We start from the raw sequence: 24030 nt of genomic DNA, 5'->3' as shown, positions 1-24030 counted from the left end.
TCCAACTGTATTCTAAAACCCATGTTATCCTATACCACATTTGATCTTTGCAACGGTATCTGTTTAATTTTAACAGCTTCAAATAACTGCCTTTTCACTAATTTCTTTCACCTCTACTTTCAATCATAGGTCTCCCTTGTAGGGAGTGGAGTGGAATAAAAATAAACACTTCACTTGATCGCTTCTTCCTTTATTTTTAGAATGCCCTTCCTCCTTCTTCTAATTCCTAGCTATTTCCAAGGTGCATCTCAGGTCCCCTCTCTTCTATGAACTTCTAAACCATGATCATCTTTCCCTCTTATGTGGTCCTATTGCATATGGTTATTTGGTGGATAACCAAGTTCTGCCCTTGGGGGAGGGGACAGGTAACTTAAGACTCATCAGTTGCTCAAATTTTTGCCCCATTTGCTTTATCTTTGTCCCTATGTACATTTTTTTTTTATGGAGACAAAGAGTGTTTGAGTTTATTTTCTCTTAAGTAATACCCTTTCTAGAACTATTATTTTAATTTGTATATTATAACAACTTGTTTGATAATAATTTTGGTAAACTTAGGAAATGTGATACTTTGAAGAAAGTTGTGCTTATTCCTTTGAATATCAAAAGTATGAATTATAGCAGCTTGAACAGATTTGGTGAAGTTTATCAGCACTATGCAGATAATAGTGGTTTTCTTTTTTCACAGTCCTGGAAGATACTGCTCTTTGGTGCAATAAACTTAACATGCACTGGCTTCCTGCTTATGTGGTGCAGTTCCACTAACAGTATAGGTATGTCACCATTCTTATTTTTATTGTATTCATTATTAGTTCCACTTTGGTTATTCTGATTTTTAATAAAGGTACAGCTTCCTTTACCTAGAATATATTATTCTGAAATATAACTCAAAAGATTTAAATGAGAAAATATATTTGAAAATTGCCTTGAAACTATAAAGTTTGGCTCAATTATTAGGCTTTTTTTTTGAATGAGCTATTTTTTTTTTTCAGATTTTATTTATTTATTTTTAGAGAGAGGAGAAGGGTGAGAGAAAGAGAGGGAGAGAAACATCAATGTGTGAGAGATACAACGATTGGTTGCCTATTGTACACCACTAACGGGTGTCCTACTTGGCAACCCAGGCACGTGCCCTGATTGGGAATCGAACCAGCTACCTTTCGGTTTGCAGGCAGGCACTGAATCCACTGAGCTACAACAGCCCAGGCTATAATTAAAAAAAAACAAAAAAAAAACAAAAAAACTTTAAACCTGTATGAAAAACTGAGATTCCTTTTTAATGTGATGTATTAGAAATTCTGTTTATGTAGTTTATAAATAGAATTTTGAGATTTATTGGATTTTTTTGAAAGGGAAAGCTAATATTTTTATTGTGGCTTGACCTCATGTATTTTTATTTATCATTATTTTTTTAAAGATTTTTATTTACTTATTTGTTCATTCATTTTAGAGAGGGGGGAAGGGAAGGAGAGAGAGAGAGGGAAACATTGATGTGTGAGAGAAACATTGACTGGTTGTCCATTGTATGACCTGGCCCACAACCCAGGCTCGTGCCCTGACTGGAAATCGAACCGACAATCTTTTGGTTTATGGGAGACACCCAACCCACTATGCCACACCAGTCAGAGCTATACCATTATTTTCATTCTGCTATTCAAAGAATCCGTTTAAAATAGTTTTCAGAAGGCAGAAAATATTGTCACAGGTCTTTTAAACACACACTGAGTTATTTTTTCCAACAAATCAGGTTCTAAAGGAAGCTTTTGTACTAACCAACTTTGACTACATATATTAATCAGATTTACTGGATAATTGCCAACATACAAGGTTAATCAGTGATTTTTTTTCTTTTTTCTTTCCTGTTTATTTTGGTAATGGACACCCCTGTTGTGAACAATTTTGGTGATTTGCTGTATTTCCTAATAATGGATTCAGTAACATTTTAATTGATCTGTTTTGCAGCTTTAACTGCCTATACTTACCTGACCATTTTTGATCTATTTAGGTAAGTTTTTAAAAATCTCCTAATATTTTGAAGCTAATAAAAATTTGTTGCACTGAAGTTATAAAGCTTTCTTTGCTGAAAGTAATCTGTGAAATAAGTAAAATAAACCAGTATAGGACACATATATATAAACAGTAAATTAACATATGTACTGGAAAAAAAATATTTGGTTTACATAGCAACAGAAAAGATAATATCCAGGTGTTAGGTCAAATGCTTCAAGTGCCTGCCTGTGGGTGAGTCAGCCACGGCAAGGGAGCAGGGTCATGTAAGAACACACCAGTTTTGAGCCCTGGCTGTTCAGCTCAGTCAGTTAGAGCATTGTCCCAATATGCCAAGGTTGTGAGTTTGATCCTCAGTCAGGCCACATACAAGAATCAACCAATGACCCTGGGTGGGTGGCTCAGTTGGTTGGAATGTTGTCCTGTATACTAAAAGGTTACGGGTTTGATTCCCAGTTGCGACGCATATGAGAGGCAATTGTAAAAAACACAACTTTTGGTAAAAAAAGAATCAACCAATAAATGCATAAATAACTAGAACAATAAATCAATGTTTCTCTCTCACCTCTCCTCTTTTTAAAATAAATAATTTTTTAAAAATTAAAATAAAAAAAGAATGTACCAGTTCCCTCTGTAACTGATGGGGAAACAAATGAGGGACATTAGTAGCTGAGAAGTGAGTAATTGTGAGCTAGGGAGACAACCTGGTGCCTCCTTGCTTCCTGGGGTTTTTCACACTTCCGTATAAATGTTGCAAAATACCTTGATATCTTCAAGATCCATGCCGTATGAATATGTCATGAGGATGTCTTGATATTAATCACATAACTAAATTACTTGGTTGGTCTAAAACCATGTGAATTGAATTATCCAAATTTCACATGTAGTTAGTTGTTTAGAGTAAATTTCCACTATTACTTAGAAAATGAACATCATTTTATCCCATCCAGAATGTTGTCAGGGTGTATTAATATCTAGCTTAACTTTTATCAAAGATCAAATAAAGCTTATGAAAGTTAAAATTTATTGTATATGCCTAGAATGAAATACATTACATTATTATTCTTGTGTCATTTTTTGCATGCTCAGTTATGGAAACTAGTTAGGGTGGACCACTTACTGAGCAGAGAAAGTGTGGATTTAGGTTCTGTTTAGCCGACTTGATGATATATCACAATGCTTTTCAGTTTCTCCATATGTTAAAACTGCCATGTGTTAGGATGCTCGTTGTGAATAAATTATAAATTATTACATAAGTTATTGTTCATTTATTCTGAGTAAATACCGATAACTTTCAGCATCTTAGGAATTCTAAAAACTTAATTTCTTCCTTTGTGTTCTCTTCTAGCTGTAGATCTAATGCTAAATTTATTTTTCTTTTTACGTAGTTTAATGACGTGTTTAATAAGTTACTGGGTAATGATGAGGAAACCTAGCCCTGTCTATTCATTTGGGTAAGTTCAAATTATGTTTTGCTAACTTATTACTATTAAAATAATAATTAGGCAATACAGAGCTGGCTAGAGTAGTTCTAGAAAACAAATGTTGCCTGCTTAGTGGAATAATCAAATAGCAAAAGTAGGTAGAAAAGGATCTTCCAAGCAGATTTAGATAAGAAACACAAATATTTAAGTTTATCATGTTAAAATAAAATACTCACATTATGTTATTTTCTATTTTATAAAACAAATATTAACATAACATTTCAAATTAAGTTGTTTTGTATTTGGGAAGTCTTTCATTTTACTTATAGAAAATAGAATTTTCATCTAAGTGTATTTTTTAGATGCTAAATTGATATATTTTAACGTAAATGCAGTGGTAGAGATGGATTTTTACTTTAAGACTTGGATTTTTTATAGCAGTGGACTAACAAAGAATATAAGATTTCTGTTTCTGTAGTTTTAGAAAATACTGAGAGTTGGAAGATAGTCTTTTGTATTGGAGGTTTTTAAAGATACATGTTAGAAAAATGTGAGTTCATTTCAACTTCAAGGAAACAACTTGAAGAATTGTGCATTGGTAAAGAAACTCCTGAACCACCTCGGCTGGTGTAGCTCAGTGGATTGGGGGCTGGTCTGGGAACTGAAAGGTCGCGGGTTCAATTCCCAGTCAGGGCACATGCCTGGGTTGCAGGCCACGTCCCCAGTCAGGGGTGTGCGAGAAGCAACTGATCCATGTATCTCTTACATATTGATGTTTCTCTCCCTTTTTCTCCCTCCCTTTCCTTCTCTCTAAAAATGAATAAATGAAATCTTAAATTAAAAAAAAAAGAAGAAGAAGAAACTTCTGGACCAAACTTACCCTTCTTCACCATACCATTCATTGGGATTATGTTTACTTGGACAAAATTAGGGAGGGATTTTGCTTGTTTCTTGGATTTTTTTTTTTTTTTACTTAAACTGTGGGACAAGGTAAATTAAGATGTTAATATAAAATGAAGATACAAGTGTCACTGAAATTTCATAGGGTTGGACTGTTACTGTGATAGTCAGTCATCACGTATAGATATCTGTACATGGGAATCTGTGGCTCTGGATCAAGGCTTTCGGTTGTTAAGTGACAGAAATCCAACTCAAAACTAGTTTGGAGAGGCATGGTAGATTCGTAACCAAAATGTAGGAAGACTGAGGTAACTGGAATAGGGTTTAGAACCCTCGGGTCATTGTCTTTCTCTTACTTCGCAGGCCTGCTTTTCTCTGCATTTCCTGTTCAGTTTCTCAGACTGCTTTTTCCCATTATCCTGAAATGATTAACTCCCAGTCAGACCGTAACTCATTCTTCTTTACCTTCACCCTAGAGAGGAAAGGACTCTTCCTTAGCTCTAGTTCAGAAAAATGTGAGAAAGAGCAGTTGATCGGTCCGGGTTGGAACAGATGTTAGTCTTTAAATCAGTTACTGTGGCCAGGAGACAAGGCCAAGTAAGGACATGACAGCTTCCATTTTGGCCCTCTTGCTTAGAGTGAATGGGAAAGGAGGGAGCAATCAAACAATAAAATTAAGCATTCAAATTAATTTTAATCAACCACATAGTTTGAAAAGTCTATATTTAGTATTTCCAAAATCTAGTTCTTCAGCTCTGAGGTCTATTTTCATTTCAGACTACCTTCCTGACAGCTTCGCTGAGATGTCTAATTGGCATCTTAGGCTTAGGCTAGAATTCTTGTTTTCTACCCCAAAAACCTGTTTCTCTACAGTTTTTCCATCTTAGGAAATACACCAACACGCAGTTGCTCAAGCAGAAAATTCTAGGAGTTATCCTTAGATTATTCTCTCACTACCCACTTCTGTCCATCAGCAGGTTATGTCAAGTAAACCAAAACACACCCAGAATCTGTTCCACCCTCACTTCTGTCTGAGCTAGTACCAGCCTAATCAGGCTCCCTTCATTTCCTGCCTTAACCAATGACCATCATCCTAACTGGTCCCCTTGGTTCTGCTCTTACCCCCCATAGTCCGTTTCCCCATAAATTAGACAGGGGTTTTCCTTTCTAAACCTAAACCATGCTATCAGTCTCCTCAGATCCATCCAGTTGTTTCCCATCATACTTAGCACGAACCCTGAGCCCTTTCCCCCATTTACAAAGCTCTTGTGTGAGCTGGACCCTGCCTATGTGATCACTTGCATGCCCTCAATACCATGTCTTTGCACAAGCTATTTATTCTCTCTGCTTCAAATGCTCCTTGCCTGATTTTTTTTTCACTAGATACCTGACTTTAGACAGTTACTTTTTCTCTTTGTTTTTTAAGTTTGTTCTCTCTCTCTCTCTCTCTCTCTCTCCTGTAAGTGGATAAAGTAACCCTCATAAGGGGTTGGGACATTTAAATAGGTAATACGTTAAGCAGTTTGGCCAGTATCTAACGCAAGGTAAGTTAATGAAGTGTTAGCTGTTAATTAGATAATGGTTATTATTAGAAAAATAAGAGCCATATGTGGGTCCCTGGGAATATATGTTGTACAAATAGACACTCTTCTTAATCTGTGATGTTCCTTCTAGAAACTCTGTATTCTGTTCTAACAGTGTTTGGCTTATAGTAAGCGTATATGTATATTGAGTGAGTGAATAAATGAATATAAATGTGTACTGTAAGTACTGGTTTGTGGATTGAAAGAACAATGCCAATCTAATGAACTTTCTGATTTCAGGTTTGAAAGATTAGAAGTCCTGGCTGTCTTTGCCTCTACAGTCTTGGCACAGTTGGGAGCTCTCTTTATATTAAAAGAAAGGTACATTTGTATATGATGTTACTGTCATTCTAAATTCCACCTGTGCCGTCCTTGGGAACATAAAGAACCCAGTGAGAGAATTTGGTTTGTAGGCTGTACAAATTAGGAAGAGCAGTGCTGGAGTTCTGATAGTACAATTCCTTCATATTTCAGACTTTTTTCTCTTTTTTTCGCCCTCTTTTATTACCTTCTTTGAAGCTATTAAATCCAGCTACAGGTAGGTGCGAGTGAAAGGAAGGGACTTAGTGATGCCCTGTAAAGGGCTATGTTGTCATGCTCAGAACTACAAACCCAGTGAAGCCGGTTTGGTGGAGTAAGAATAACATTTCAAGGACAATTTGTGAGTCTCCTTGCCCCACCACTGCTGCCAGTCAACAGTCGGTTATGTTCAAGATTTTGTGAATTTTTTGAGTTAACCATATGTTTAATACAGCTTTTTTATTTTATAATTTATAGGACTTATTTAATTCATATTTCTTTCTTTTAGTGCAGAACGCTTTTTGGAGCAGCCCGAGATACACACGTAAGATTTTGCTTTTGACATAACGTATAAATACTAGGAAGTTTAATTCCCAGATGTACTTGGTGTATTACTAAACAACCATTACTTCGGCCAGCATTAGAGTTCAGAGTGTAGCAGCATACATTTCAGTGGTTGCACAAACAGAATGTCCAAATCCCAAGACTCTTCTTCATCTTCGTTCGTTCCCTTACACAGCAGACGAAGGAAGGCCCCTCTACCCTGGCTTCAGGTCCCTCATTGTTTCCAGGCCCAGGTCAACACACTGAGCCAGCCCCGTCCGCTCTTCTATAATGTAAAATTTGATTCTCAAAATCTTAGTAGCACCTGCAGAAAAGATGGGATTGTTATTATCTTCCACATGGTTGCCAACTATATGGACTTCACTTATTTTGGTCAATTTAACCCAGGACTTTCTGACCTGTCCAGTGTACTATAAACCAAATACCATTAGCATGTATACAAATTTGTAACAGCAGTTACCTGTAGGATGATAATGTTAATGCTAAGAGACTGGTTTCGCCCTGTGTTATCAGATGGAGCAACAGTGCACAGGACATGGGTTACAGGGCTAGAAACCAAGTCCAGATTCTGGCTCTGCTGTACCAAACCATAGAAGCAGACAGCTGTGCCTCCCCATCTCTTTCCCAGTGTCTCTGCATGCTGAAATCACATGTTGATAGTACCAAGAAAAAAATAATGGCAAATGTTATTGTCATTCTTTTGCAGGGGAAGATTGCTAGTCGGTACTTTTGTGGCTCTTTCTTTCAACCTGTTCACGATGCTCTCTATTCGGAATAAACCTTTTGCTTATGTCTCTGAAGGTATGTGTTTGTCATTAATAAAAAAATTTAATTAATCTCTCATAAAAACAAGTCTTTTGTTTGTTTCATTATAAACCAATGAGAAAGTGTATTTTGAGGAGAAGAGAGAACTACCCCAAAGGTTTTCAAAGTCTTCTTTAAGGAAAGATATATAAAACAAAATCTAATCAGTTCAAGCTTTATTACTTAAAAACAGGTAGGACTGACATACATTAAATTAAATTGGATGAAAAGTTAGATTTACCAAGTAGCACAAATGAGATTTTAGATGTATAACCTACCTGTAAAAAGTCTATTGTGAACATTTTAGAAGCATCAGGATACTCAGAATAGTTGATGTTTTCATTGAAGGTAATTGAATTCTGTTAATTACGTAAGTTCCCACGTACTTCTGTTTGGCTATGGTGGGTGGGCATATATTTGAAAATATCAGAACTTTTTCCTTTTGAAGTATTCTTTTATTTTCAAGTCTTTAAAAATACAGACTGATTTTTCACTTCAGAGGTCTAACCCACAGAGGCCTGGCCACTGGTCGACGAGGAAGTGAGGCAGAAACAAAAGTGGGCCGTGGGCTCGGACCTGCATTTGGAAGCAGAGAGCGCAGAGGGGCTTTTCAGGCCTCTCAGACTCGAACACCAGGGCAGTCACGAGAGGAAAACTTTCTGAAATGCTGTTCAAGTTTAAACAACTTCGCCAGTGTCATGAAATCAGAGTTATATTTGTATGGATGAGAGTTAAGAATTTATTGCATGAGCTTGAAAATTGATGACCAGAATTTATTTTGAAAAAAATTGTTATTAAAATAATATACTGCTCATGCCAGAAATTTTAAAAGGATACAGATATTTAGAAACAATCTCTCTCTGTAAAGATCAGAAAGATACAAGAAGAAAAGGAATACTGATAATAACATAACCTTGAAATAACATCTGTTAACCTATTTTACCCTTTTATCTTTTGTGCACATCTTTGCATACTTATATAGATTTACAATTTTATGCCTTCCTCATTAACAGTATCTGGAATATTAACTCATTAAATACTCTGAAAAAAATGCTTCCCTGTTTTTGGGGATATTGCTTTAACCTGTTTAAGAAACAAAAAGACTCAGAAAGAACCTTTGACCGCTACCTCTTTCCTGCCTGAAAGATTCAGATAGAGAAACCTGCTTTGAAGAATTTAGGTTGTGACTTTAGCCTAATTTGAATCAAGTATGGTAAATTAGGGGGGACTGCAGCCAGGGTGTTTCAGCTAGACACCCACTGTGTCCCGTTGTTTCTGAGTCACCTCCTAAGGATTTGCCTAGCAGGTGTGTTCTGCTCCTCCGCAACTACGTGTAAAGCGCCCATTCTCACCTCTGAAATGTGACACTCCATTTCCCCCCTTTCTCCTCTGTCCAAAAATGTTTTATGTACCCAGTGTTGCTTCACTGTGTTTAGAATTTTCATGGATTTATCTAATCTGTGTGAATTCCCCATGCCCATATATTAAACTTTTATTTTCTCCTGTTAAAAAGAAAGGAAAAAAGTGCTTTCATAATATTTCATCATAGGAATATTTGTGAACATTTGCCTGTTCTTATACATTTCCAACTCTTTGTTTTACAAATAATGCTCTAATCCACTTATTTGTATTAAATATCTTGTACAGATTTATGATTCTTCTTTAGGATAAATTCTCAGATAAGAAATTACAGATGGGTTAAAAATACAGTATTTTTAGAGGCTTTGATATATATTGCAAAATTTCCTTCCAGAAAGGTTGTTTAGTTTGTATTTTCATTAGTTGGAAATGAAAGTTCCCCGAACATCAAGATTTGTGACATTAGCTGAAATTTGAGTGGAAAATAGTATCTGCCAGGCATTGTGCTAAATGCTTTACATAGATTAGCCGACTTAATTCTCCCTGTAACCATATGTGGTAAATCATTTTATTATGTGAAGTCAGACATGTTCGACATGCTCGAGATGTTAAGTCAGTTGCTCCAGGCCGCACATCTAGCGACGGGTGGAGACGGAATTTGAAGTCAGGTATCCCGGCATCTGAGGCTGCTCTTAAGTGTTCTGCTATACTGGCTTTTGTGCCAGGCTTGTCCATCTTTTCTTTTTTCTTTATTTTAATCAAAATACACATGAAATAGAGGATATTCCCAGAACTCTGGGATAAATGTAAGCAGACACTTGAGCCTGGAGGTTAGTTGTCCAGGGACACTAACTAGCGAGGGTGTCTGGATGCAGCCAGGTCCTCAGCTGGCCCTCTGAGAGCTGAGTATGTGTAACCAGTCTCCGCACACTGTTTAGGAAACTGCTTTGTAGTAAAAGAGCCTTCAAAACTTCAAGTGAGTAGTAATGATGATATATGTAAGTTCACTAATTCCTTCAGGGCAACTATATATTGTTGAAACTTTTTGCTTCAGTATCTTAAATGCATAAAAAAGGAGAAAGTTCTATATTTGAGGAGTAACGTCCTTTTGTAATGTTATGTGGATTATTGCCAAACATTTTGAGAATTAAGGAAATCATGTATTTCTGATAGTGATTTATTCTTCTAAATAAATAATTTAAGTATTTTCTTCTTAAAGCTGCTAGTACGAGTTGGCTTCAGGAGCATGTCGCGGACCTGAGTCGCAGGTAAGACATCACAGGGTTTCACGACAGACGTGGTTTTAAAGGAACTCACGGGGAAGGAATGTGTCACGGGACCCTACACAATTTATCCCTGAGATTAATCATTAATCTCACAGATTAGATTCTTACTCCTCCTTTTTCTTTTTAATTGATGATACAAAAAAGACCTTTATGAGTGAGAGAGCTTTGTTGTCAAATCCTCTTTGCTTTCTTTAAAAGATAAATGATGCTAAAATACAAGTCATCTTTTACCGGATTTTCATCAGTGTCACATGAGCTCTGCTGATGAAGACTACTTTTGTTTGTTTCACTCGTAGCGTGTGTGGAATTATCCCAGGGCTGAGCAGTATCTTCCTTCCCCGAATGAATCCGTTTGTCTTGATTGACCTTGCCGGAGCGTTTGCTCTTTGTATTACATATATGCTAATTGAAATTAAGTAAGTATTTTTCATTTCTGTCAAGTGTGTTTCCATTCCTGGGGCCTGACTAGTAAGGACATCCCCGGGATGGATGGGGGTTAAGCTCATAGCATGTTTGCTCATGACCTGCGTAACTTTGGTCACGTCTTGTCTTCACATGTCTTCTCTGAGAAAAGGGGGTTGTATTCAATAAGTATTTTCCACTATAATCTGTAATGCCAAGTTAATTCCCATCTGCTGACCTGATGAGTGGGACAAAAGAGGACAGTAAGAGAGAAATAATCAATAGCTTGCTGTTCCTGAAAGTGGGAAGAGAAGGAGTTATGAAGCAATTTTTTTAAAAAGCAAGCCTTTGAGGAAATAGACTTTACAGCTGCTCTAAGCTTAACATTTCAGGACATGTAATTCTTTGACTACATACCCTTTAAATATTAGAGTTAATTGGGATCTGTCCTTAATTTATTCTTTTTACTGTTTTGTATACTCTCCTCGGAAATCACATACAGTTACTCATTTTTTATTTACTACCTCTGTATGTATCCAAAACCTTTATTTCTAGCCTAGATCTATATTGAATTCAAAAGACATATCTTAGTGATTTCTATTCATGTCCACCTCAGTGGAACCTATTTTTCCCTATTCCTTTAACGCCTCCCCCCTCCCCCCACCCTTGACTCCTGCTTCAGGCAACCACTAATTTATTCTGTTTCTTATGAGTTTGGTTTTTTGACATTCCAGATATTAATGAGACCATACAGTGTTTATCTTTCTCTGATTTACCTCACTTAGCATAATGCCCTCAGAGTCTATTTGTGTTGATGCAAATGGCAAGATTTCCTTTTTTTTTTCCAATGACTATAATTTCCCGTTTCCATGTTTTGGCTATTATAAAGAGTCTTATAGTGTAGTATTGTTTAGCTTTCCTTCTAATATTTATTTATCTGTCCCCTCCTCATTCTCATTGCTGCTTCCCAAACTGACACCTTTATCATCGTTTCCTTGGCCTAGTTAGAATAGTCTTCTTCTGCTCTTTTACTTTTTCATTCTCACACATCTCTGGTTTTCCACTATTTTCCTACTAATGTGATCATTCAAAATTTCAATGCCAGACATATTTTTCTGATTCAAAATACTCCCTTTTGCTCTGGCTGGGGTGGCTCAGTGGATTGAGTGCTGACCTGCAAACCAAAAGGTCACTGGTTCAATTCCCAGTCTGGTCACATACCTGGGTTGCCGTCCAGGTCCCCAGTGGGGGGCGCTTAAAAGGCAACCAATCGATGTATCTCTGGCACATTGATGTTTCTTTCCCTCTCTTTCTCCCTCCCTTCCCCTCTCTCTAAAGATAAATAAATAAAACCTTTTTAAAACCCCAAAAGCAAAATACTCTCCTTTGCATATTTTAAAAAATTAAAAGTAATTAGTATAATAAAGCCCCTATTAACCTTACCAACCATCCATCTCTCTTAACTGTTTTTAGTTTTGTTGCTGCATCAAGATTTGTATGCGCTTGTACATGCTGTTTTTTGGGGTTTTTAAAATTTTTATTTACTGATTTTTGAGAGCGAGGAAGGGGGGGGAGAGAGAAACATCGATGTGTTGTTCCACTTATTTATGCATTCATTGCTTGATTCTCATACGTGCCCTGACCAGATAGCAAATGTGCCACCTTGATGTATCAGGACTGTGCTCCAGCCAACTGAGCTACCTGGCCAGGGCCGTGCTCATGCTGCGTTCACTGTCTACGCTCTCTTCCTTCTATCACCTCACTCTTCTCTGAAGGCTGAGCTCAAATGTTACCTCTTTATATTTATTGTTTCTGGATTACCTCTACCCCAGGAGCCTCCACACTCACTCTTTTGTGCATCCATGACTCCCTGTAGGGACTTCTCTTTTGCTCACAGAGAGGACTTTAGTACGTTTTCCACGTTGTACCTCCTGCTATTTCAAAGGCGGGAGCTGTGCCTTACTCATATTTTTATTCCCAGCACATGGGAAAAAGTTAAAAAGTGTGCTTGTAGCCGTCAGCACTTTGGTCTGTTCTAATGGAGCAGTCTGAATTGTTGGTGGGATGTTGCACTTCAGGCACAATGTTGCTATAACAAATACCTTGTAGCCCTGGCTGGTGTAGCTCAGTAGATTGAGCGAGAGCTGCAAACTGAAAGGTCACTGGTTTGATTCCCAGTCAGGGCACATGCCTGGGTTACGGGCCAGGTCCCCAGTGGGGGCACCTGAGAGGCAACCACACATTGATGTTTCTCTCCCTTTCTTTCTCCCTCCCTTCCCCTCTCTCTATAAATAAATACATAAATAAAATGTTTTAATCTAAAAGAAGGAGATTATTCTAAAAACAACAACAACAACAAATACCTTGTAAAATTCCTGGGCAATCTTTAAAATTTTAATAGTAAATATTTTAAAGTTATTTTTTATAGGACAATTGATACAATCACTGATAAGCTCTATTAGTGTCTGTATCAGATATTACTATTTGAAGGGTTTTATTTGTTGCAACAAATAAACATATATGAAATCTTTCTAGTTAACAAGTAGATTGACTAAAAATAGTGGAGAAATGCTCATTTTTTATCTTCATCATCTCTCTTCACATTAATTAGCGTAATTATTAAGAGTTTTTCCCACTAAACTCTGGACATAAAAGGATTTGGAAAATTCTTTGTTTTCCCTTGAGATGGTCCCATTGCCATTAGTGACCACTTGTGATGAAATAGTCCTTTGCTTTAGGTAATTAATGTTTGGTAGATTCAACGGTAAGCAGGCGAGCGAGGCACACGTTTGCGATTTAGAATTGTTTTTTCCTTTCAGTAATTACTTTGCTGTAGACACTGCCTCTGCCATCGCCATTGCCCTGATGACGTTCGGCACTATGTACCCCATGAGTGTATACAGCGGGAAAGTGCTACTTCAGGTAAGGCTCTTTCAGTGCGCATGCGAACATTAGCCCTGTTCTTCTGCTAGATTGTGAAATTGTGTGCGTTCCACTGGACTGTGAAACGTTTAGCTATTGGAGGGCCCTATTGGAAATGAAGCCAGATAGTAATCTCTGAAATTTTTATACTAAGAACTAGATGAAATTACATTGGCCCATAAAATAGGCACAAAACTTCCTATATTTGTAATATAAAACAAAGCCAAAAAATTTAAGACTGCCTGTAATAATGTTTCAAGTGAGAACAATGTTGCTGAACTTTTTTTAGATACTTATTTTCCTTTAATAAATTTGTATAAATTTATTATATAATCAGGCTATTGTATAATATTTATGATTGTTTTCTTTTTTTCTGTGGTTGAATCAGTGAGAATTTTAAATTTCAAGCTTAAAATTAAAATGGTAAATTATTACTTACTGAAACAGTGGGAACACCTGTGGACAAGAGCCTGCATGGGGAGGTGCTTTCCCAGCACCGGACGTGTGCGTGCGCACGGCTCCTCCTTCTGTCTGTGCCTCACGCCTTTTCTGGGACTTACGGGTAGTATCCCGGTCTTTAGGGCCAGTAACAACAATAAGATAATAGTTGTATAGTGCTATACTCTATACAGAATGTTACCTTCTTAAGGGGTTTTTTGTTGATTGATTATTTTGATTGGTTGATTCTTGATGCCGTGTTTGGTCCTAGCGGCAGCAGCTTCTTTGTGAACTGCAAAGAGCATGAGCTGCTTCTTGATGTCGCCCCACTGCTGGGGGCGGCTGAAACCTCTCTTCCCTAAACCGTGATCGGGCACACGTCAGACAAAGCACAGTTTGGTATAGGACGCAATATTGTTAGTTTCTGGACCATTGTTGCAAAAATCTTCCTTGATACATTTTTTATTTTTTCCCCAGACAACACCACCTCATGTTATAGGTCAGTTGGACAAACTTATCAGAGAGGTAAGATGGAATGATAAATAAAATCATTTAAATTTATAATTAGTGATGCAAAGAATGGGTACAAATAATACTTTATTCAACCTTATCTAGACTTTAAGGGAATTTGTGTTCCTAACTCATTAGGGGACATAACAGTGACAAAAGCAGAAAGATTGAGGAATTGTTTGGTCTGGAGACCAAATTCACTTGCTATAAATGTGGAAGGTAATGGTCTAAGGACCACCCTACTACCTATATAAATGCTGTAATTTTTATGATTTTATATTTACACCTAGGGGTTTGAGTAAATTAAAGCTTATTCTAATCTGTTCATTGCCTCACCCCCTAATATCTTGGGGGTTTATATTTTGTATTGTTATAAATTTCTACCTGTTAACTAATGAAAGAATAAGATAATTGAATTATTTGGATGTGGAGAGTATTTTAAACTGTTGGTTGTTGGTATCACAAAGGCCACTTTGACCAATAGAGCTGGCCACTGTCTCAGCTGGCGGAGCCTGCGCCACTGCACCAGGGGCCACGCACTGTACAGCTGGCCTTGGAACTTCCGTGGGGCCCACATCCAGATAATGTGCATTGTTGTGCAGAAACTTGTTAAAACAGAGTTCAGAGAAAGAAATGATAGAGGAGAAAAACAACTGAGAGCACGAGTGCTGGGTATGAACATATGCCATGTTGATAAAATGAAGAGAACCACACACTGTTGAACAAGGTGGGGTGGGAGGGTGCAAAGACCTGACTTTAAAGGGACTGGTGCAGACAGGAAACTGGGGGGATAGGCCTTTGCTCTACTGCACAAGCAGAAATGGAGTTTTGGAAGTCCGAGATGAGCATTTTTGGACCCTAGGTTTTGGCTCATTGGCTAAGTGGTGGTCTGGGACTTCTCTTGGCTGATGAGTGTCCTCATGCAGGGCTTGGTCACATCGTGTCCAGGCCAAGAGCAAGTCCATGCATAGTGGGAGGGACTGTGTCGGATATGTCTGGTGAAAGCAACCCTGTTTCTGTGTTTCTGATCAGGTGTCGACCTTGGATGGAGTTTTGGAAGTCCGAAACGAGCATTTTTGGACCCTAGGTTTTGGCTCATTGGTAGGTTTTCTATATATTACTTTAGTTATAATTTAAAACATAATTTGTAATTTTCAAAACCAGGAAAAAGTACTCTAAAATTTTTATAGATCCTTTGACTCCCATTTTTGTTCAGTAGAGCCTAGAATGTAGATGGATTCACAAACTTAATTGAGATTAATAGAGGGATGTTTTTCTTTTTTTTTTTCTTTACAAACCACATGGTCTTAATACCGAACAGTCCAGAGAAGACAAATTCATAGTCACATATTCCTAAATGTGAAAGTGTTACAAAGGTGCAATTTTCTTTTTAGTTGCAGTTCTAATTTTGGAGATTTTGCTGAATGTGTTAGAATTGTGACAATACAACTCGCTGCAGCATGAAATTCCATGCTTTCTAACACACTCTGGGCCTCACGACCAGAGGAACACTGTTGTGGCATGGCTTCATTTCTGTGTCAGGAATGGTGAAGCAAAGTGCCTGGAAAAGTTAAATCAACATAATCCTACCATGTTGAGAAAATTGCTATTGACATTTTGGTGTTTATACTTACACATTTATTCTCCTTAGAAAATGAGGTCATGCTGTTTTATAATGTGCTCTTTTCATTTAACATACCATAAACAGGTTTTCATATCACCAAATATTACTGTTCTGATTTAAAAAAAATAAGATTCGGCTGTTTTTTTCTTTTTAACATAACACAAATTCCAGAGGTAGGCAGATGCGGGCTTGTCCAGCAGCTCAGCGATATCATCCATGTCACAGCCTGGAGTTTCAGGTTCGTGCTCTTGCAGTGGGAGAATGGCCGCCTTGTCTCCACGTTTCCCCTGCTCCTTCCCTCTGGTCATTTTGGGTATCTGAACCTCATTTCTAGTAAATTCTTCAGGAAGGGCTCTAGGGAACAACATTTCCTAAATTCCTGAATGTTGAAAACAGTTGTGGCTATTATACTTGAAAATCGTTTTAACTGGATATAAAATCCTAGCACATATTTTGTTTTCTTGAGTTTCTTCAATATATTACTCCATTTACCTCTGGCATAAAGCATTGCTGTAATAAAAGCCTGATGGCTCACAGTCTGGTTTGGGCTTTTTATTCCCTTTATATGTGACTCAATCTTTTTGCCTGGGTGCCCAAAGTATTATTATTATTATTGTTGTTGTTGTTGTTTGGGTTTTTTTATTCCCTTTATATGTGACTCAATCTTTTTGCCTGGGTGCCCAAAGTATTATTGTTGTTGTTGTTGTTTTATTTGTATTTTTATTTTTACACCTAATAATTTTACTAGAGTGTTTTGGTGTTGATCATTCTGGGTCAATTATTACAGGTATGCAGTATACCCTTTCAATAATGTTACTCAAAAACAGTTTTTGTAAACTTTCAGGAAAGCTTTTTTTTTTTTTAAGCTTTTATTTATTTGTTTGTTTGTTTGTTTATTTTTAGAGAAAGGGAGGGAAAGAAACATCACTGTGTGGTTGCGTCTCTCGTCCCCTCAACAGGGGACCTGGCCTGCATGCAGCCCAGACATGTGCCCTGACTGGGAATCGAACCAGCAACCCTTTGGTTCGCAGGCTGGCACTCAGCCCACTGAGCCACACTAGCCAGGGCAGGAAAGTTTCTTTAATTATGGGTTTTAATATTTAGTTTCTTGCTTTGATTTTCTTCTTTGGGAACTTCTATTGTAATCATGTTGGATTTTGCCGTTTTTCCCTATTTGTTTTATCTGCATTTCCTTTTGATTTTCAAACTTTCCTTCTTTTCACCTTCTATTTCTATTAGAATTTACTTGGCTATTTACTTGCTTTTGTATTTTTTCTAGTTTGGTCTTCATTTCTAAAGCAATTTTTAAAATTTTCTAATTATCTCATTGCTGAGATTTTCTAATTTTGATTTATATTGTTTTTTTATGTCTTTTGGCTTGTTTTGATAAAGTGGGGTATAGTTCTCATCCATTTTGTAGATAAATCTTCCTAGTTATCTTTTCTGTACTTCCTTTTTTTCTTGTAATAGCTGTGTGAGATTTAGATTCACTCTTTTTGTATTGTTCCTTTTTACTAATATGTGAAATTCATTTTCCTGAACTTAAAAGTAAGGAGTGGTTTAAGGCAGTATGTCTAAATTCATGGCTCTAGAGTTCCCTCTTCTGATGAGTCTGTGAAGTGAAAATTTTTTTCTGTCCCCGGCTCCGGTTCTCTTCCGTTTGGACCTGAACCTTCTTTATCCTTTGTCTCTACTGTGCCGCTCCATTGGGATTCTGTTCCACGTTGTTTCTCCTTAATGTGGAGCCTTGCCTGGTTACTTTTGAGAGTTCTAGGGTTCAGACTGCTCCAGCTCTTCATATCTTATTCCAGACCCAGCTGCCTTTCTCAAATTCGCTGCCCTAGATTTCCAGTAAGTACAGGTTTACTGCTTTGGGGTTTTTAGGTCAGTCCAATGCCCTGTTGCTTCCTCCTCTGCGGATGCCAATACCTTGCAGGTCCATAGCTTGTGTTTGGGGGTTCTTAAGAGTACTGTGTTAGCTAGTTTTTTGTAAATGTTGTTCATAGGTTTTTGGATTTGCTATCTTAAGTTTCTCAGTTTTTACAGAGATAGGACATTTCCAGAAAGTGCCACCACTGTTGCTGTTTACCAAGAATCCCAACATAATTTTTATATTGGCTGCAGAGTTTTACATTATACACATATGCCATAATTTATTTCATTATTCCTCTATTGTGTAAGTTGTTTTCTATTGTTCCCATGTAAACTGGGCTGAGGTGAATATCTTTCCTGCATAATCTTTGTATGTACTTGAGATTATTCCCTAAGATTAATTTTTAGGCTTTCCACCATGTGAGGATAACAATTAAAAATCTGAGAAGTGCAAGAGAGCCCTCGACCAACCATGCTGATCTTCGATCACTCTGATCTTGGGCTTCGCAGCCTCTAGAACTAAACTATCTCAGAAAAGAAGTGGGGGGTGGTCGTCCCTGAACCAGCTCAAGGCCCATAGTGGACCTGAACAGATGCAGCCACACCACCTCATTGGATCTGCACTACACAGTCTTGCTTGGGGTGGCTGGAGACTCAAAGACTGCTTCTTGTCTGGAGTCATCCTGAGCTGCCTGCTTCTGTCCTTGGGTAGCCTGAGGCCAAGGCCAAGAGGCCCTGAGGCCCACTTCTTGTGGATAGAAGTTACTGGAAACCTCAGTAACAGTGTGTCCCAGCACTCAGTGGGCTGGGGCACTCAGAACCCCTGGTTGAGTGATAGCTGTCCTCTCCACTGTTAGACCTGTGCCTCTCCTGCGAGTAGGTGGTGCATTAGGTCCAAGTGGAGCTTAGATGTGTGTGTGGTGGGGAGACCTCACGACACTGGCACGCTGACATCCTGGCCAGGCAGAAACCTCAGGTAACCCAAGCATCTGAAACAGCACTGGTCTTCCCTTCAGTAAACAAACAATGAGTATTTTTTTTTAAAGATTAATTTTTAGAAGGGAATTTTTGTTAGTAAAAGAATATTACACTTTTTGTGGCTTTTGATGCCAGTTGCCAAATTGCTTTCCAAAATGGTTATACCAGTTTACATTCCTCCAGTAATGTAGTTCAATCTTAATCATTCTTTTCATTGTCATTCTTTTTATCAATAAATCAGTAGGCAAGTGTTTATTAAGCTTGGTGGCTTATCAACACAAAGAATACAGTCATCTCAGCTCTTCAGGACTTGGCCACCTAACAACCACACAGACAATGCAGTGCCTAAGGGAGACCAAGGAGCTTACTAAAGCAAGCTTTTGAGCTGCCAGAAATAGTTGTCACAAAAGGTAGAGTTGAATGCAGACACCACAGTCGTAGCAGACTGTTCAAGCTCATACTCGGAAATGGCTTTCGCTTACTCTTTTTCGGTTTGTGTGCAGACTGAAAAAGAACACAGTGTCTTTTACAGGTTTGTGTAGTGATAGCAGGGAGATGCCCGTGGCAAAGAGAAGGGAGAGGCCAAAGCTGTCATGCCTTCTAGACATGGCCTGTCACGTTCCAGCAGCACAGATACTTGCTCTAGCTCATGATTGATGGTAACTACTCCAGTCGTAGATCCACACATTTTAACTAAGTCAACTGCCCAATTTCTGTGCAGTTTGTGCTTTGTTCTACTTTTTCTTTGTGTTTAAGTTTTTATTATATAAATGCTGCCCAATTGTTAGAAAAATTAGAACTTACAACTAAGTCAAGAAGAATAAAAATCTTTAATAGTTCTACTATCTAGAGGTATGTGCTGTCATGCTTGATATTTCTCTGTATGTGCGTATTTTAATCAAAACAGGATCATTATACCTACTATTTTATTATCTACTTTAAAAATACGATATATGATAAACATTTTTTCAAGTTTATAAAAACACTTGTTACCCTCATTGTAATGCCCGGTGCTCCCTGTCCTCCCAGTAACCTAGGCTAGAAACCTTGAGATCATCTCCGATGAGCCTGTCTCACTCATGCATCAGATCTGGTTGGGTGTCAAGTCCTCCTGCTGCTAATCCTTGGGATATCATGAGTTCATCTGTCCCTCTCTGATCCACTGTCCCATCTCAGACCTCTTCATTTTTAATCTAGGCTATTGCAGTCATTTCCTACATTGGCAATCGTGAATCCATACAATTTTTCAGAACTCGTATTGCTGTTTTATTGTGCTGTTAAAACTTAACGATATTCAGATACCTCTTCTAGCCTTTTTTTTCAACCCCATTACTTAACCTTTCTTTGTTTTCTTCCTTTCCTCTTTTCTTTTCTTTATTCTTTTTCTGCCTTCTGAAATATTTGTACTTCTTTATGTATTAGTGATATTGTTTATTCTTGCCCAAACATGCCATCATTTCCATTGCTATTTCCTGAGCCTGTCTCCACCTTTTGAAATTCACTTAACCATCAACCCTAGATTACATGTCAGTTTTTCTTGAAGTCTTTCTCAATTTGAATCATCTCCTTTTTCTGCCTTTCTGTTGCCCTTTTCATATACTTATGTTCTGCCTTATGTTCTAACATGCCTATGCTGCTCCTACATGGATTTCTCTTCATGTATATATACTTCAGAAGATCATGTTTTATTGAAAAAGTCACAGATTATTTCACTAACTCTTTATCTTGATAATCAGTACTAAGTAGTCTTTAAGGAACATCGAGACATTAAACTTTCTCTCGTGTTAAAGAAAATACCAAGTCCTGTTACAACAGACTCAGAAATAAGATGTTTGTCTCTGATGGAACTGTCAGCAGTGTGATCCTAAGCAGTCTCTTCTCATGATTTTGCCCCTTTTAGGCGGGATCAGTGCACGTGAGAATTCGACGGGATGCAAACGAACAAATGGTCCTTGCTCATGTGACCAACAGGCTGTACACTCTAGTGTCTACTCTGACTGTTCAGATTTTCAAGGATGACTGGACAAGGCCTGCCGTACTGTCCGGGCCTGTGGCAGCGAATGTCCTGCATTTTTCAGATCATCACGTAATCCCAATGCCTCCTTTAAAGGGCCCTGATGAGTCGAACCCTGTCACATCGACTCCAACTAAACCTAGTAGTCCGCCTCCAGAATTTTCATTTAACACCCCTGGGAAAAATGTGAGCCCGGTTATTCTTCTAAACACACAAACAAGACCTTACGGTTTGGGTCTCAATCACGGACACGTACCTTATAGCAGCATGCTTAATCAAGGACTTGGAGTTCCAGGGATTGGAGCGACCCAAGGATTCAGGACTGGTGTTACAAATATACCAAGTAGATACGGGACTAACAACAGAATCGGACAACCAAGACCATGATGCACTGTAATTTAATTTATTATATGAGGGATATTGACTTCTTGACTTCCAGTTTATTTAGTAATCCAACCTTGCATTGACTGTTCAATCATTTATTGTAAATGTAACAGAATAGTAGTCTAGTTCATGTTATATGAAACCGATGAAATTATATTTTTGTAAATGTATTTAGGACACTGAGAACCTTTAAATGCTGTAGGCTTTAAATAGGCTTTAAAGTGTATTTCTCTAAATTTGCGTTTTGCTGTCTTTGGTTTTGTGATTGACTACGGAGTGGTAGGAGGTTATCTTGGCAAGAGAGCCACGTGAGTGGGTCCACTGCGTTATTAAAGATACAGTCTTTTCCATGAGATGTATAAACCTGCTTCTTGAGTAATGACACACATTCTAGGAAAGAAAAAACATGGCCGTGCTAAAAGTAAAAGTCTCTTTTATAGCTTTTCCAAACTTAACTGCTACATTTTCCTTTGAGGTCCTGAATCATGTCAAGCAAAAAATTTTATCAGAAAATTTGGAACATATTCTACTACCTGGTTTTGTTCTGTACACCTGTGAATAGTCTGTGGTTCTTAAAGTTGCATAATCAATTTTAGTTTATGTTAAATAATTTTACCAAAAGATGATGGATGTTAGGTTGTAGAATACAATATTTTCAGATCTGCTACAGGCAGTTTCTGTTTACTGTTTTGCTTTGTCAAACATAGTGAATTGTTAACTGTGATGAGTGTGAGAATTATGTAGATAATCTTATTTTTTTTATTATTTCCCAAGTGCACATGTTAAAGACTTTCTAACATGGCCAGTATTTCTAATTAAAAATATAACAAGTGGCAGTTGCAAATTACCTATGATTTTTTTCATTATATCATGAGTTTTATGATTAGGGTTTTTAAAAGAGATTTTAAGAGTGAATTCAACTTTTCTGGAATCCAGTGACCCTGGAGATCTGTGACTTTTCCAGCCATCAACCAGCTGTCTAGAGAAGATTTTTGTTTTTGTAGAATTTGCAACAGTTTCTTCAATCAACTCATCCTTTTACATATGAGGAATACTTCCAAATCCTTTTTCTGCACGGTGGAGTAATGGACATCTCAGAAGCCATCTCCGTCAAACAACTGCAGTTACCCTGTAGTAGTAAATGACCGTGTCTCTATTAACATTTGCTTGGTGGGGAGCTGCTCACTGTCTTGACATCTGCGACCCTGATCAGGCATTGGACCTACTGAAGAAATAGAGGGTCCATGACCTTGACCGCTGGGGAACATGAAGCTTTGTAAAATGTAATAGGGCAAAGTGTTTTTTGTCCTTTGTCTCATGTCTTCCAACTATTGCTATACCTATTATTGACCTACGATTACAGGGTGATTTTTCCTCCATTGACCTCATCTAAATGGGAATTTGGGTCATGTGTGAAATCTGAACTGTCGAGTGCTGAGTGATGAGTAAGAGGTATGTGCTGTCACCCTATGCACATCGCCACCCCCATGGGATTTTTAAAGTGCCCAGGTGCAGAACACAATTCTGCCTGAGGTTCAGTGCCTACTTCCTCGACCCCCATTCAGAAGCAGCACCTGCGCAGTTGTCCCACCAGAGGTGCTTTCGTGCCCACATACACTATTGCAAAGTTGCCTGTGGGTTTTGAAGGAACTGGCTCTATTTGCTGCGGTTCAGTAATGCCAACTGCGGCAGGCTCCTTGGGTCCACCGTTTGCCTGGCTCTGGCTGGCTTTCTGGATATAAAGACAAGAAACTTGGCCAGCATATAGGCCTTAGGCAGCACTTACTGGTAAATCTTGCTCTAGAGTTACTTGAAGCTAGATTTTTAGAAAAGGAAGTTCAAATTAAATACTTGGCCCACGGTTTGGGACTAAGAGTAAGCGTCATGGAGTGTGACTAACCCAGCTTGAGACATCACTATTTGTGAGGGGAAGAAACAGGAGCCTGACTGGAAGGCAAGAACCGGATTCTAATCCTGACACTGCGTCTGTGTGAGTAGTTTTGTAACCATAGGCTAGTCGTTCAACTCCCCTGAGCTTTCCCATCTGTAAAGTTAGGGTGGGAAAGGAGTTAGCTGATCTGTGGCTATCAGCTCTAAAACTTTATGACTAAATCTGGAGAATATGTGCCCACTTGCCAAACAGAAGATCGTTCCAGTGACTACCTCAGCGTGGAAGCCAAGTGTTTCCTGCACCGACACCCGTGCCGTTAATTTGAGGTGCCATGAGATCAGAAGGGGAACTGTAGGCTGACACCACTGAGGGTTTGCTTTATTTCAGACTTGCCTCAAATCAATCTTTAAATCTGTTTAAACAGGTTTTTCTTAGACTTCTTTCTTTGTGGGAAAGGATTATTTTTGTGGAGTGTTGGAGGTAAGATTAGGACGAGGTACCCTTTGATAGGGTATGAAAGAATGGGGTCCATTTATATTTCTTCCTTAATCTCTGGAGTCACAGTGGAAACTACGTACATGTACCAGCAACCGGGGAGGACTGGAACTTCAAGCCTCCGACTCGGCTGCTCAAAAACTGCCAATTTTTATGCTTGACTAAAGAATGCCGATATTCTCTGGGGGTCCGATCTGCTTCTTATATACGAAAATGCTTTTCCACATTCCAAAATGTTTGAATTAAACTTTTTGAATAAAAACAGACATGGACTTT

The 24030-nt window shown here is 38.2% G+C and overlaps 1 protein-coding gene across 3 annotated transcripts in view; it reads left to right on the top strand.

The window, feature by feature from the left end:
• The window catches only part of SLC30A6 (solute carrier family 30 member 6), a 31379-nt gene extending 9172 nt beyond the window's left edge, over positions 1 to 22207 (top strand). The window contains exons 3-14 of one of the 3 annotated variants that reach the window (XM_045827691.1): positions 686 to 770; positions 1960 to 2002; positions 3393 to 3458; positions 6152 to 6232; positions 6720 to 6755; positions 7482 to 7576; positions 10158 to 10206; positions 10521 to 10640; positions 13446 to 13548; positions 14464 to 14511; positions 15529 to 15597; positions 20871 to 22207. In XM_045827691.1, coding sequence (XP_045683647.1) covers positions 686 to 770; positions 1960 to 2002; positions 3393 to 3458; positions 6152 to 6232; positions 6720 to 6755; positions 7482 to 7576; positions 10158 to 10206; positions 10521 to 10640; positions 13446 to 13548; positions 14464 to 14511; positions 15529 to 15597; positions 20871 to 21371 — 1296 coding nt within the window. In that variant the 3' untranslated portion in view covers positions 21372 to 22207. The remainder of the gene's footprint in view (positions 1 to 685; positions 771 to 1959; positions 2003 to 3392; positions 3459 to 6151; positions 6233 to 6719; positions 6756 to 7481; positions 7577 to 10157; positions 10207 to 10520; positions 10641 to 13445; positions 13549 to 14463; positions 14512 to 15528; positions 15598 to 20870) is intronic. The other 2 variants (XM_045827692.1, XM_045827693.1) reach the window with 2 other exon arrangements.
• Positions 22208 to 24030: the final 1823 nt, after the last annotated feature.

The sequence above is a fragment of the Phyllostomus hastatus genome, unplaced genomic scaffold, assembly GCF_019186645.2.
Source record: "Phyllostomus hastatus isolate PE091 unplaced genomic scaffold, TTU_PhHast_1.1 phas_scaffold_78, whole genome shotgun sequence".
Taxonomy (NCBI): domain Eukaryota; kingdom Metazoa; phylum Chordata; class Mammalia; order Chiroptera; family Phyllostomidae; genus Phyllostomus; species Phyllostomus hastatus.
This window is presented reverse-complemented; position numbering and strand designations above follow the sequence as displayed.